The sequence below is a fragment of the Schizophyllum commune genome (genome assembly GCF_000143185.2).
Source record: "Schizophyllum commune H4-8 unplaced genomic scaffold SCHCOscaffold_4, whole genome shotgun sequence".
Classification (NCBI taxonomy): Eukaryota; Fungi; Basidiomycota; class Agaricomycetes; order Agaricales; family Schizophyllaceae; genus Schizophyllum; species Schizophyllum commune.
In genome coordinates, this window is record NW_026089541.1 from 820,863 (window position 1) to 832,264 (window position 11,402).

The 11,402-nt window shown below is 60.8% G+C and overlaps 4 protein-coding genes across 4 annotated transcripts; 3 read left to right on the top strand and 1 right to left on the bottom strand.

Annotated features, from left to right (window-relative positions):
* Positions 1-50: 50 nt before the first annotated feature.
* On the bottom strand, positions 51-3,047 carry SCHCODRAFT_02617834 (tryptophan synthase). Its single transcript, XM_003033139.2, has 5 exons — positions 2,541-3,047; positions 2,327-2,491; positions 1,366-2,273; positions 1,089-1,314; positions 51-1,038 (listed from the first exon to the last, which is right to left on the bottom strand). Exons 1-5 carry the CDS (start codon positions 2,580-2,582, stop codon positions 280-282), a joined length of 2,100 nt encoding a protein of 699 aa, XP_003033185.1. The 5' UTR covers positions 2,583-3,047; the 3' UTR covers positions 51-279.
* A 230-nt stretch (positions 3,048-3,277) lies between these two features.
* SCHCODRAFT_02617838 (NIC-domain-containing protein) lies at positions 3,278-6,765 on the top strand. Its single transcript, XM_003032507.2, has 11 exons — positions 3,278-3,542; positions 3,598-3,937; positions 3,991-4,155; positions 4,275-4,790; positions 4,845-5,017; positions 5,069-5,252; positions 5,310-5,447; positions 5,502-5,625; positions 5,679-5,941; positions 5,998-6,540; positions 6,595-6,765. Exons 1-11 carry the CDS (start codon positions 3,379-3,381, stop codon positions 6,712-6,714), a joined length of 2,730 nt encoding a protein of 909 aa, XP_003032553.1. The 5' UTR covers positions 3,278-3,378; the 3' UTR covers positions 6,715-6,765.
* Positions 6,766-6,840: 75 nt separating this feature from the next.
* Positions 6,841-8,501, top strand: SCHCODRAFT_02617840 (LuxS/MPP-like metallohydrolase). The gene is made up of 5 exons (XM_003032508.2): positions 6,841-7,083; positions 7,130-7,251; positions 7,300-8,080; positions 8,131-8,208; positions 8,262-8,501. Exons 1-5 carry the CDS (start codon positions 6,880-6,882, stop codon positions 8,349-8,351), a joined length of 1,275 nt encoding a protein of 424 aa, XP_003032554.1. The 5' UTR covers positions 6,841-6,879; the 3' UTR covers positions 8,352-8,501.
* A 1,808-nt stretch (positions 8,502-10,309) lies between these two features.
* SCHCODRAFT_02216684 (uncharacterized protein) lies at positions 10,310-10,884 on the top strand. The gene has a single exon (XM_050342094.1). It carries the CDS (start codon positions 10,471-10,473, stop codon positions 10,807-10,809), a length of 339 nt encoding a protein of 112 aa, XP_050200966.1. The 5' UTR covers positions 10,310-10,470; the 3' UTR covers positions 10,810-10,884.
* The last annotated feature ends 518 nt before the right edge of the window (positions 10,885-11,402 follow it).

Genomic DNA, 11,402 nt, shown 5'->3' on the forward strand with positions numbered 1-11,402 from the left:
AACGCTGCTTTTCTTCAAATGTCGCGTACCTCCCCCCCTACTTGAGTATTGACGGTCTCAGGCTACAACTGCACCTCGATCAATGTTGAAGCGATATCCAACCGATGAGTAACGTGCCCTCAAGCTCTCCTAGCCAAGCGCCTACTGCCGTACAAAACAAATCGAAACCTCGTTGGCACGGACGACGCAGCAGGACAAGATAAATGCTTAAATTATGAAGCCATGAGGATGTACTACACTAATATATTGCTATGATATACAACACTGCGAACCGAATTTCTACGCGTTCGTGCGCTTCGCGACGTGCCAGTCGAGGATGTTTGCCCACTTGGGCAAAATCTGCGACACCTCCTCGACGTCCTTGTCCCCACGACCCGACAAGCAGATGACGACGTTCTTGTCCTTCGGCAGCGTGCTCGCCAGGCGGACACCCTCCCAGATCGCGTGCGACGACTCGAGCGCGGGGATGATGCCCTCGCTCTGCGTCAGCATGCGGAACCCGCGCAGCGCCTGCTCGTCCGTCGCCGCGACGTACTCCGCGCGCCCCGAGTCCTTCAGCCACGCGTGCTCGGGGCCGACGCCCGGGTAGTCGAGCCCGGCGGAGATCGAGTGCGTCTCCATGATCTGCCCGGTCTCGCTCTGCATGATGTACGTGCGCACGCCGTGGAGGACGCCGGGCTTGCCCTTCGAGAGCGTCGCGGAGTGGTGCGTGCCGTCGAGGCCCTCGCCGCCGGCCTCGACGCCGATGAGGCGGACGGAGGGGTCCTTGATGAAGTCGTAGAAGGTGCCGATGGCGTTGGAGCCGCCGCCGACGCAGGCGACGACGGCGTCGGGGAGCGCGCCGGTGGCCTCCTTCATCTGCGCCTTGATCTCCTCGCCGATGACCTTTTGGAAGTCGCGGACGACGGTTGGGAAGGGGTGCGGGCCGATGGCGGAGCCGACGAGGTAGTGGGTGGAGGAGAGGTTGGTGACCCAGTCGCGGAGGGCTTCGTTGACGGCGTCCTTGAGCGTGCGCGATCCGGACTCGACGGGGATGACCTGAAAATACGATGAGATTGGACGCAGACGACCGGCAAGAGAGCAGGGACCTTCGCGCCGAGCATCTCAATACGGAAGACGTTAAGGGCTTGTCTCCTAACGTCCTCAGCACCCATGTAGACGATGCACTCCATGCCGAACTTGGCGCAGACGGTCGCGGTGGCAACACCGTGCTGACCAGCACCAGTCTCGGCGATGATGCGCTTCTTGCCCAACCTCCTTGCGAGCAAGATCTGGCCCATCGCGTTGTTGATCTTGTGCGAGCCAGTGTGGTTCCTGGTTTCATTGTCAGTACGGGACTTTATGACCGTTGATAAAGATACTCACAAGTCCTCGCGCTTCAACCAGATCTTCGCGCCGCCGGTCTTCGCGGTCAGGCTCTCGGCGAGGTAGATGTTGGAGGGGCGGTTCATGTAGGCGTAGTGGCTGCGGAGCTCCTTCCAGAACTCGGGGTCGGCCATGGCGGCGCGGTGCGCGGCCTCGAGCTCCTGCAAGCACTCGACGAGCGCCTCCGCGACGTACTGACCGCCGAACTCGCCGAAGCGCATGGGGAGGTCGCTGATCGCGGCCGGCGGGGCATCGTCGACAGCGTCGACCGGCGCAGGTGTCGAGGGCGGCTGCGCCTTGCGCGGGTGCGGCTGATGGCCCTTGAGCGTGATGGCGGCGCAGAACTCCTCGACCGGAGTCGCGATGTCGCTGGTAGGCGCGCCCTTGATGACCTGGACGATGCGCGAGCCGATGACGACGCCGTCAGCACCTGCATCGGCGACGGTGTCGAAGTGCGCGCGCGTGGAGACGCCGAAGCCGACAGCGACGGGGACGGTAGCGTGCTGGCGGACGCGCGCGATGATAGCGGGGAGCTCGGCGTTGATGGCGACGGCATCGGAGGAGCCAGTGGTGCCCATCTTGGAGACGACGTAGATGAAGGAGTCCGCGATGGAGGCGAGGAACTTGATGCGGTGGAGGGAGGTCGAGGGCGCGATGAGGGGGATGTAGGACATGGCGTACTTGCGGCACTTTTCGCGGAAGTTGATAGCCTCCTCGGGCGGGAGGTCGCACATGATGAAGCCGTTGGCGCCCGCGGCGGCGGCCTCTTCGATGGCGCGGTCCTCGCCGTATGCGAGGACGGGGTTGTAGTAGCCCATGAGGACGAGGGGGGCCTTGATGCCCTCTGCGCGAGCTTGACGGACGTAGCCGAGCACGGTCGCGTAGTCGATCTGGTTGTTGATCGCGACCTGGGAGGAGTGTCAGTACGAGGGGAAGTGTCAGACGCAGGGGAAGCACGCACGGTGTTCGAGTACTGGATGACGGGGCCATCTGCAGTGGGATCTGAGAAGGGGACACCGAGCTCGATGATGTCTGCGCCGCCCTTTTCGAGAGCGTGCAGGATGGGAACGGTAGACTCCCTTGTCGGGTAGCCTGCGGTGACGAAGGTGACGAGCGCGGGCGAGCCCTGGAGTACATGAGTCGCTGATCAGTGGTCTGAGGAGTGCTCTACACACCTGCTCCTTCTTAGCCTCGAAAACCTTTTTGATGCCCTCCATTTCTAAGTGTATGTGGTGGTTGGTCTAGATGAGTGCGGAGGGGATGCTGGAGTCTGTGAGGAACAACGACTGCAGCCGGCAATCCTTTTATGTAGCTACTGATCGGTGCTGTGTGATACGTGATCCCGCCGACTAGCGCCGATGTTTGGTGGGGATCGCGGTGGGGGATAGAGAGCCTGATAGCTCCGTCAGCGGCGGTGGACGTGGGCTGCTGATGGACGACGGGGGAAGGTGACTAGACGCCGGATGGGATCACCAATCCATTGTTCTCGGTTGGACGTCGGGCCACGTTGCATTTTGTGGCGTCCGCTTGCGTTCCGGCTCCGCGGGCTCGATGCGGGGCGACGGTTATTCGCCGAGCAGGCGTGTGTTGGACGCTTTGCAGGCACCACTGAAGGGTGATTGCACCCTCGAAGTCGGCCTACCGTATACATATACGTTCTGCACGTTGCTTCTGAATGTCGTGATGACGGCCTGAAAACCTCGTTCGTGGAGTTTCAAAATTGGCCAAGGTGTATAGGCCAATTTTTTGTGGAGAATCGCAAACGTGAAGAGCATATGTAGTCTGAGACGCCCCCAGGCCACGTTCCATGATGGTTGAGCTCAAGTTGAAGTTCGCCAACAATGCTGGACTGTGACAGTGACGCGGCACGTGGCAAGGGCCGACGCGATCGACGCGTACCAACCTCACGTTCAACGACCATCGCGCGTTTCTGGTCGGCATTTTGCTGAACGCGCCCACCACTCTAAACGTTACGAACCACTGCTCACGATCTCAGCTTCTGCTCTGTCGACGATGGCGTCTGACCTGTCGGCCCTCTTGGCCGCGTCCAAGAACCTCACGTCCCACCTTTCACGACCCGACCTGCCCTCTGTGCAGCTGTCCCTCGACCAGATCGAGGCGCAGTCACGACGACTAGTCCAGCGCCAGCACAACACCGCCGCCGATGCGGATCGCGCGTACGTCCTATTGTTCATGCCATTGTTCCCCGCGCTAACCTCACCACCCATTCAGCAACTACCTACTCGCGCAAGCGCACGTTGACGCGTCTGCACTCGCAAACACGATCTCGCACCTGAACACCGCGACGACCTTCTCACCACTGCAGCAGCTCCAGGACACCGATGTGGCCGGCTACCTGCGCCACGCGCATGAACAGACCCTCATTACCACCATCGAGGAGGGCCGCGCGGAGACGCAGGATGAGTTCTATCGGTTGTTGGAGGAGAGGGGGCAGCGGGACTGGGAGGCGAGGAAGAGGCGACTGTTTGAGGAGCTCGGAGGACGCCTGGGCGTGGAGAATAGGGCGGTGGCTGAGATGAAGATGAGCTCGTACGGGCGGGCTGGGCTGGGGGTGAGTGTTAGAGGTCAGATGTGGGGATCATATGGAACTTATGGGTATTGCAGGCAAGCACGAGCGCCCCGGCGGCTCCAAGCAGGGAGCAGACGCAGAAGCAGCTCATCTATGGCCAGCAAATCGTCGAGCTCAACAAGGCGCGTCTTCGCGGCGAGGCTTTTGCTATCATACATGCCCTGCGTCAGGCTGCTGCCACTCTTGCAGGCAGTGTGCCGGTGAGTGTTGTATTCTATATTTGCGCGTCCTTTCCTCCCTTGGTATTCCATACTCTTGGGCTGTTTTTGCTGTTTTTAGGGATCTATGCTGCAGAATCGCATACTAAGACGTCTCTCAGGGCACCTCTCACCAAATCATCCACCTCTATGATGTCCTTGCGAAAATCACAGCCGAGCCCAGCTACGCAGTCCCCGTCGAGCACGCAGGCGCACACATACTCAACACGGCCCCTCAAGAGCGCCGTCTTGCTCGCGTATACCTCGCGGCTACCTCTATCCCTACCGGAGCTGGCACTGCTACCCCTGCTAGTGCATCTACCGGGTTTGGTTCCTCTACCGCATTCAGCGCCTCCACCTTCGGCACATCCAGGACGGGTACACCCTCCGTCGGAACCCCCACCGGCGGCGCCTCCAACCTCACCGGCTCCCCCAACTCTCGGGAGGCCGCGGACCTCAGGAGGCAGATCGCCCGCGGCGCAAGGGAGGCGTTGGAGGAGCAGTACTGGGATGTGCTGGAGAGGACGCTACGCGCGCGGAGGGTGCCGATTGGCGGAGACCCGAGCGACGCCCACCATGTAGCGGAGTTCGTGGCGGCGAGGTATTATGTGAATGGGGAGTGGACGGGCGGGGTGGAGGTGAGTGCTCGAGGGTGCGAGTCGTTACGAGAGGGTGGCTGATTGCTTTCGTAGCTCTTCCAGAAGCCGCGCCCGGCGCCGTTGTGGGCGATCCTGTTCACGCTGGTGCGCACGGGGCGCGCGGAGGCGGCGCTCGAGGTCGCGGTGGAGGCTGAGCGCGCGATCGAGGCGCGGGAGGCAGGGTTTGTGGCGCGGTTCAAGGCGTGGCTGCAGGCGCCGGATAGGCAGTGAGTGAGGAGCGAGTTGTTTGATACGCGGAGCTGATGCCCTTTTCCTAGACTCTCCCGCATGGAGCGCGAGGAGCTGCAGAACGTCTACAACGCGCACATGCTGCACGCCAAGTCGACGGACCCGTTCAAGCTGGCACTGTACAAGCTGATGGGCAAGCTCGAGCCGACCCGCCGGAGCGTGCCGGTGGTGACGAGCACGGCGGAGGACTGGTTGTGGTTCCAGCTGGCTATGGTATGCGGAGTCATTTCCCTTCAAGAGTGATACCCTAATGGGCTGACGCGCTTCTAGGTCGATGAGGATACCGAAGGCGGCCTCCGTGGGCTTGCGGAGACATTGCTAGGGTATGGCGCACGCCACTTTGAGGGGCCGAACGGCAGGCCGGAGCTGTGGGCGCAGGTGCTCTTGGTTTGTGGGCAATTCGAGAGGGTGAGCATGGAAGCTGCTTCCCGGGTGGACATGGTGCTGATGTTGGTCGCATAGGCCGTCGCGGCGCTGCTAGGTCATCCCGACACAGAGGTCGACGGTGTGCATATTGCTATCGCGCTGGCGTACCACGGACTGCTCCGCGTACCTTCGAGGGCGGAGGCGTCGGACATTGCTCCTCGTGAGTGTGGCCTGCGTCTAGTCATCACCATAAGCTTCTGAACGTTCTTCCAGTAACCATTGTCCCCAACTCTCCGCCCGCGCTCAACTTGCCCACCGTCCTCTGGCGCTACGTTCGTCCGTTCGTGAAGCACGGTGCGGAGGATGCACTCCAGTATGTGTACTTCGTGTGCTTGTCGGCGGACCAGGGCGGCGAGGTGGGTAGGGAGCAGGTGGAGATTGCGTGGGAGCTGGTGCGGAGGATTATTGTGCTGAGCAATGGGGGCCCGACGTGGGAAAGGTTGGTTGGTGGGTTCAGGGCGGATGGTACGAGGACGGTGAGTAGTCATGCGCCGAACAGGGAAGATTGAGTACTGACATAAAATCATTGTAGCCCGGCACCATCGAGCAGCACATGTCGCTGCTCAAGCTGCGCTCCAAGCAACAGTACAACGAGCAAATCCTCGTTCGCGCGGCGAAGGAGTCCGAGGACAACGACCGTACGGCGGAGGCTATCAAGCTGTACAACCTTGCCGAGGACTACGCTACCGTCGTGTCTTGCCTGGCTCGCGCGTTGGGCAACACAATCGCGCAGACGGCGCCGGACGCGAAGTGCCGCACGCTGGAGCGGACGGCGGAGCAGATCCTCGATCACTACGCGCGCACGAACCGGGCGGCGGGCAAAGACAAGGACGCGGTGGCGAAGTTGCTGAAGATCCGGCGCGCAATGGACCTGCGGAACGCGGGCGAGCTGCAGCGGGCGATGGACGTGCTGGACTCGACGGACCTGCTGGTGGTGGACAACGACCTGGTCAAGATCAGCAAGCGGGCGGAGGAGTTTAAGGATCTGCACGAGGCGTTGCAGAGGAACTTCCCGCTTTATACGCGGTTGTATATGGATATTCTGCACCAGATCAAGCAGTCGGAGACGAGGACGGTGAGTTTAACAGTATGCTTTTTGATGCGTAGACTAACGATCTGGGCTTTGCAGTACGTGGACTCGCAACTTGCCAAAAAGGGGCGGTCTGTCGCTGTGTTGGCTGGCATGCTCAAATACCGGATGCCGCCCGATGTTCTGTCGTATATCAACCGTTTGAGTGTAGAGTTGTAGTTTTCTTGAGCCATGTATCCAAGTTTTGCGTGACGAAACGCATCGCGTTCATTGGGCTCTGGGCTCCCACGTGCGCGACTGGCCGGACAAATCCGGAGATGATGATTGCGGCGGGCGTGCATTTCTTTCCCCTCACCAAGTCCTTCACCTCTCCACCTCACGGCGATGCTCGCGTCCAGGGCTTCGGCTGCCCGCAGCGTCCAGCGCATCTCGCGCTCGTTTGCCACTGTCGCTGACTCGGCTGGCATCAAGGTTGCCGCCGTCGACGTCGGCCAACCGACTTCCTCCGTCACGCTCCTCGTGAAGGCGGGCAGCCGCTTTGAGCCTAAGGCTGGTGTCGCGCATGCCCTCAAAAACTTCTCCTTCAAGGTGTGTGCTGAGCGGGATGCAATGGATTGTCGCTGACGCGTCTCAGAGCACGGCGAAGCGCTCAGCGCTGGGTACGGTTCGCGAGGCCGAGTTGTACGGCGGCGTGTTGTCCTCAAGCCTCTCGCGCGAGCATCTCGCATTGACTGCGGAGTTCTTGCGTGGCGATGAGTGCGTGTCTGCGCCTTGTGTCGAGGCAAATGTCTGACGTCTCAATAGGGAGTTCTTCGTCGACGTCCTTACTTCCTTCGCGACGTCCGCCAAGTTCACCCGCCATGAATTCCTCGAGTATGTCACCCCTATCGTCGAGGGCGAGACTGCTGCCGCTCAGTCTGACAACGGCATACGCGCGGTCGAGCTGGCGCACGCTCTCGCGTTCCGCAATGGCCTTGGCGCCTCCCTCTTCGCCCCGTCCCATTCCTCCGTCACGCACGAGGACGTGAAGGCGTTCGCCCAGACCGCATTTGCGAAGGGTAACATCGCCGTCCTTGGCACCGGCATCGACCAGGCGAAGCTGGCCGCGCTGATCGAGAAGTCTCCGCTCGCGTCTCTTGCCGCCGGCGCCGCGTCCGCGTCCCCCTCGTCGAAGTACTTCGGTGGCGAGTCTCGTCTCGAGGCACATGATGGGCCGCAGACCGTGTTCATTGGCTTTGGTTCGACGGGGTCGCCCGCAGAGCTCGCCGCGCTCTCAGCGTTCTTGTCTGCGGAGCCGGCGGGCAAGTGGCTGCAGGGCACGTCGCCCTTGGCGGCGGCGATCCCGACGAACGCGTCCGTGAAGCCGGTGTTCCTGCCCTACTCCGACGCGACGTTGGTGGGTCTGCTCGTGCAGGGTGAGACGGCGGAGGCGGTGAAGACCGCAGGTACGGCGGCAGTTGCTGCGCTCAAGAGTGCCGGCTCCGCGAAAGCGAGCGACCTCACCAAGGCCATCGCGAAGGCCAAGTTCGCTGCTGCCAACGCTTTGGAGACGCGCGATGGCCTCGTCTCGGTCCTCGGGTCCAAGGTGTGTACCCCATCGCTGTCGACGAATTTAGTCTCACTGTTCGACAATAGGTCCTCGCTGGTTCTGATGCGTCATTGCAAAATGCCCTGTCATCCCTTGATAAGCTCTCCGCTGACGGTCTCAACAAAGTAAGCTTACTTACATCTCCTTTGCCAGACCGTTTACTGATGCTACTATCCAGACCGCGACAAGCTTGCTCAAGAGCAAGCCGACGTACGTCGCCGTTGGTGACATTGCCGCTCTTCCTTTCGCCGACGAGTTGGGGCTTTAATATGGGTTCTAGAGGATAGTGTATAGATGAAGTAGTAGCTGTCTACCCATCTGCAATGATCCGCGAGGGTGTTCTTAAATATCTTAAGACAGGATGTGAGCCCCCGGCCAGAGAGTAGCACGAATGCCAGCCCCTGGTGTGAGGCAAGCTAAGGCCCCGGTCGGCAACCGAAGTCCGGTCAAGTCCGGTCAAGTCGAGTCTGACACGTGATGGGAAGAATCTTACCGTGGACGAATCCACAGTCCGGTCCCGACCCACATCACGCCCGCGATCACCGGTCCCGGCGCTGCGGCCGCGTGCGCGACCGAGCGCCGGGAGGCCACGCGCGGCCGGATCCTGATCCCCGCGCCGCGTGCCCAGGGAGGCTATCCCCGAGCGGGGCGGGCGGTTTGCCTCCGCGACGCGGAGGCGCGCGCCTTGGGCGCGTGCGTCCCGACCAACCGACGCCTGACGCCCTCCCCCGTCCATCGTGTACAAGGGAAGTAACATATGATAGCCTCTGTCTGTGGTGGTAGTCCAGTGTAGGAATGGGAGTCTTTCAGCCCCTTCGGGGCCAGGAATTGTGGACCGAAGTTCAAATGAGGAAACGGGCCAGCAAGCTGCGAGGGAGGAGAGATCGAAGTGCTCGGAAGTGGAGGGTAGAGGTGGGGGAGTTGGGGTATGGAGAGCGCGCGAAGCGCGCCGCAAAAAATGCTAATAATGCTGTAGATGCGAGGGAAAATGCTCACGAGAATGGGGGGATTGCCTTGTCCATCTCTGCTGCTCGGACATGATCGAGCGAGGTGCGAACACCGCAAGGAGGGGAGGCTATTGTCGGTGCCATGCTTCTGAAGGCAGGAAAGCGAGGCGAGGCAGACAGTTAACAAGAAAAGGGAATAACGTCTCAGTGAATGGGGGATTGGGAAAAAGCAGAGTCAGTCCACCCGCGCCTTACATATACAAGTAGACAGCGCGTAATTCGACATGTGCTTTACACGCCACGGTGGTACTGCATCCCGGGTGATGTACAAGGGATCAAATCCACGTCACCCGGCCCACGAGCTGGACGGCGGAACGGGGTTTGCCGGCAAATGGACTGGGCTTCCCGCCGCCAACACCACCATTCGCGTGCGCGTCTCCTCCCTCAAATCCTCCGCCAAAACGCTCGAGAAACTGTGCCCACCTAAAAAATGCACAGTCCAACCACAGTCCGACCACAGTCCCTTCGTCAGGGACTCTGCATCAAGTGAGTCCCGCCCCATTTTCCAGCATCACCTTTGATTAACCACCACCGTGTACACAGCCGTCGGCTCCCTTGTCCCCGTCGTCCCAATCTTCTCCTCCGTCGTCCTCGCCGTGACCTCCTCATCCTCCTCCTTCATCGGTAGTCGCCATGAGTCGCACACATACGCTCCATCAAGTTCATCACCGCCCTCACCCCGACACCCTGACTCCCGCCGTCTACGAGGTCTACGAGTGCTCGCTTCAGCGCCCGGGTATGGCTAAGCCGCGTCCATCGGACTGCGCGAAGCTGCATCTGGGCTGCTGGCCTGCTACTCGAGCGTGAGGTCGTGTATGTCGCGTCGCGTCTGGCTCAACCAGCCACGGATGGCGAACATCAACGAGCGTCCGCTGGCAGTCACGCTGCACCCTCAACGTCTCTCGGTACCTCGACGGCGACGAACTGTGGATTATCAAGTTTTCGTGTAGCTGAAGGCCTTCTACCACAAGATGTACGTGCCAAATCAGCGTGCTTGAACCTCTTGACTGACATTGCTTTACAGGACTGGTTACCATTGGTGACGTCTCGCTGGGCATGGAAGTCAAGCCGAGGGGTCCAGTATGAGGCGGCGGCCATTACCACCATCCCCAACTTCGCATCAACTCATCCGGCTTGACGCTGCAACCGTATTCCCAGCCGCGCACGCCGACGATACGCGCGATGCCCGCAAGCAGGACCATGCTCTGGGCGTGTTCGCGTTGTTGTGGCACAGCAGCATGCGGGCGACGAGCTGGGAGACACTGCTGGTGGTGGCCCTCAAGCTCAAATGCTGTGCAGAAGGCTGCGAGTAACTCACGCAAATGAAGAAGGGCGTGTACCTCCTGAACAGCCCTCAATGGCAAAGTACTCGGCATCCCCATGCTCATTGACGCGCTGGAGGCGGGACACGTTACCGACACCGCCATGAGGTCTTTTCGTGCGAGTCCAGCACGAATGGCAAGGGAGGTGCAGTCTGCCGAAGTGCGCGAGAAGGTGGAGAAGGAACGCCTGAGGAAGGAGATTCGGGTAGCGGAGCGTGCCGCGGGCGGCACTCAGTGTGAGGGATCCGGGACACGGGGGACTCTTCCCCCACGACGCGGTACTGAGCAGTCACTTTTACGCTACTTACCCTTTTCTTTTTGTTACGGACTCACGATGACTTGCACGTACATAGGCGCCTACAGCGCCTTAGATAATCTTACATACGCACGTGGCTGAGGGCGGCGCGACGCGACCGCCTTATGAAATATACGACACCTTTCTACTCGCAAACCCTCACCAGCCCTACTCGACGTCGCGGACACATCGAGCAGGGGCCCGGAGGTTGCACCAAGGTCACCCGCTCTGAAGCGTAGCCGTGAATTCACGGCTACTTGAGGACAGCCCGCCTCGAATTCGAGGCGCACTTGACTCCTTCTCTGCGGAGAACCACTTCGCGGCGCACCTCCCGCTCACGAGCATCCCCACGCGGTCGGCAGCCACCGCAAAGTGGACACTGTGGGATCTCGTGAGTGATCTCTGTCTACTTGGTCAAGCTGTATCCGTTCGCTACTCGGCATAGTCGACGCCTGCGCAGGGAGGAGGCCGAATTCTCGGGATCGCCGATCGACGCCGGTCGCGTCGAACGCCGTTCTGTCTCAGCCCCGCTCGCCCGAAGCCGTATACCACGGCTGTCCCTCCAGAACCGACGCCATTCATCCTCGGACTCCCCTCTCACCCCGATCTCAGACGCCGCCTCCCTCAACCTCGAAACTTTCGCCGCCAACCAGACCCAAGAACACGTCTCTCTGTTCGACATTCAGCTTGACCTC

Coding starts and splice junctions, on each gene's coding strand:
- SCHCODRAFT_02617840 (XM_003032508.2), top strand. CDS start 6,880: ATGCTCGCGTCCAGGGCTTCGGCTGCCCGCAGCGTCCAGCGCATCTCG. Junction 7,252..7,299: donor GAGTTCTTGCGTGGCGATGA/GTGCGTGTCTGC, acceptor ACGTCTCAATAG/GGAGTTCTTCGTCGACGTCC. Junction 8,081..8,130: donor TCTCGGTCCTCGGGTCCAAG/GTGTGTACCCCA, acceptor GTTCGACAATAG/GTCCTCGCTGGTTCTGATGC.
- SCHCODRAFT_02216684 (XM_050342094.1), top strand. CDS start 10,471: ATGCTCATTGACGCGCTGGAGGCGGGACACGTTACCGACACCGCCATG.
- SCHCODRAFT_02617834 (XM_003033139.2), bottom strand. CDS start 2,582: ATGGAGGGCATCAAAAAGGTTTTCGAGGCTAAGAAGGAGCAG. Junction 2,492..2,540: donor TCGAGGCTAAGAAGGAGCAG/GTGTGTAGAGCA, acceptor CATGTACTCCAG/GGCTCGCCCGCGCTCGTCAC. Junction 1,315..1,365: donor TGGTTGAAGCGCGAGGACTT/GTGAGTATCTTT, acceptor CAATGAAACCAG/GAACCACACTGGCTCGCACA.
- SCHCODRAFT_02617838 (XM_003032507.2), top strand. CDS start 3,379: ATGGCGTCTGACCTGTCGGCCCTCTTGGCCGCGTCCAAGAACCTCACG. Junction 5,018..5,068: donor CTGCAGGCGCCGGATAGGCA/GTGAGTGAGGAG, acceptor CCCTTTTCCTAG/ACTCTCCCGCATGGAGCGCG. Junction 5,942..5,997: donor GGGCGGATGGTACGAGGACG/GTGAGTAGTCAT, acceptor AAATCATTGTAG/CCCGGCACCATCGAGCAGCA.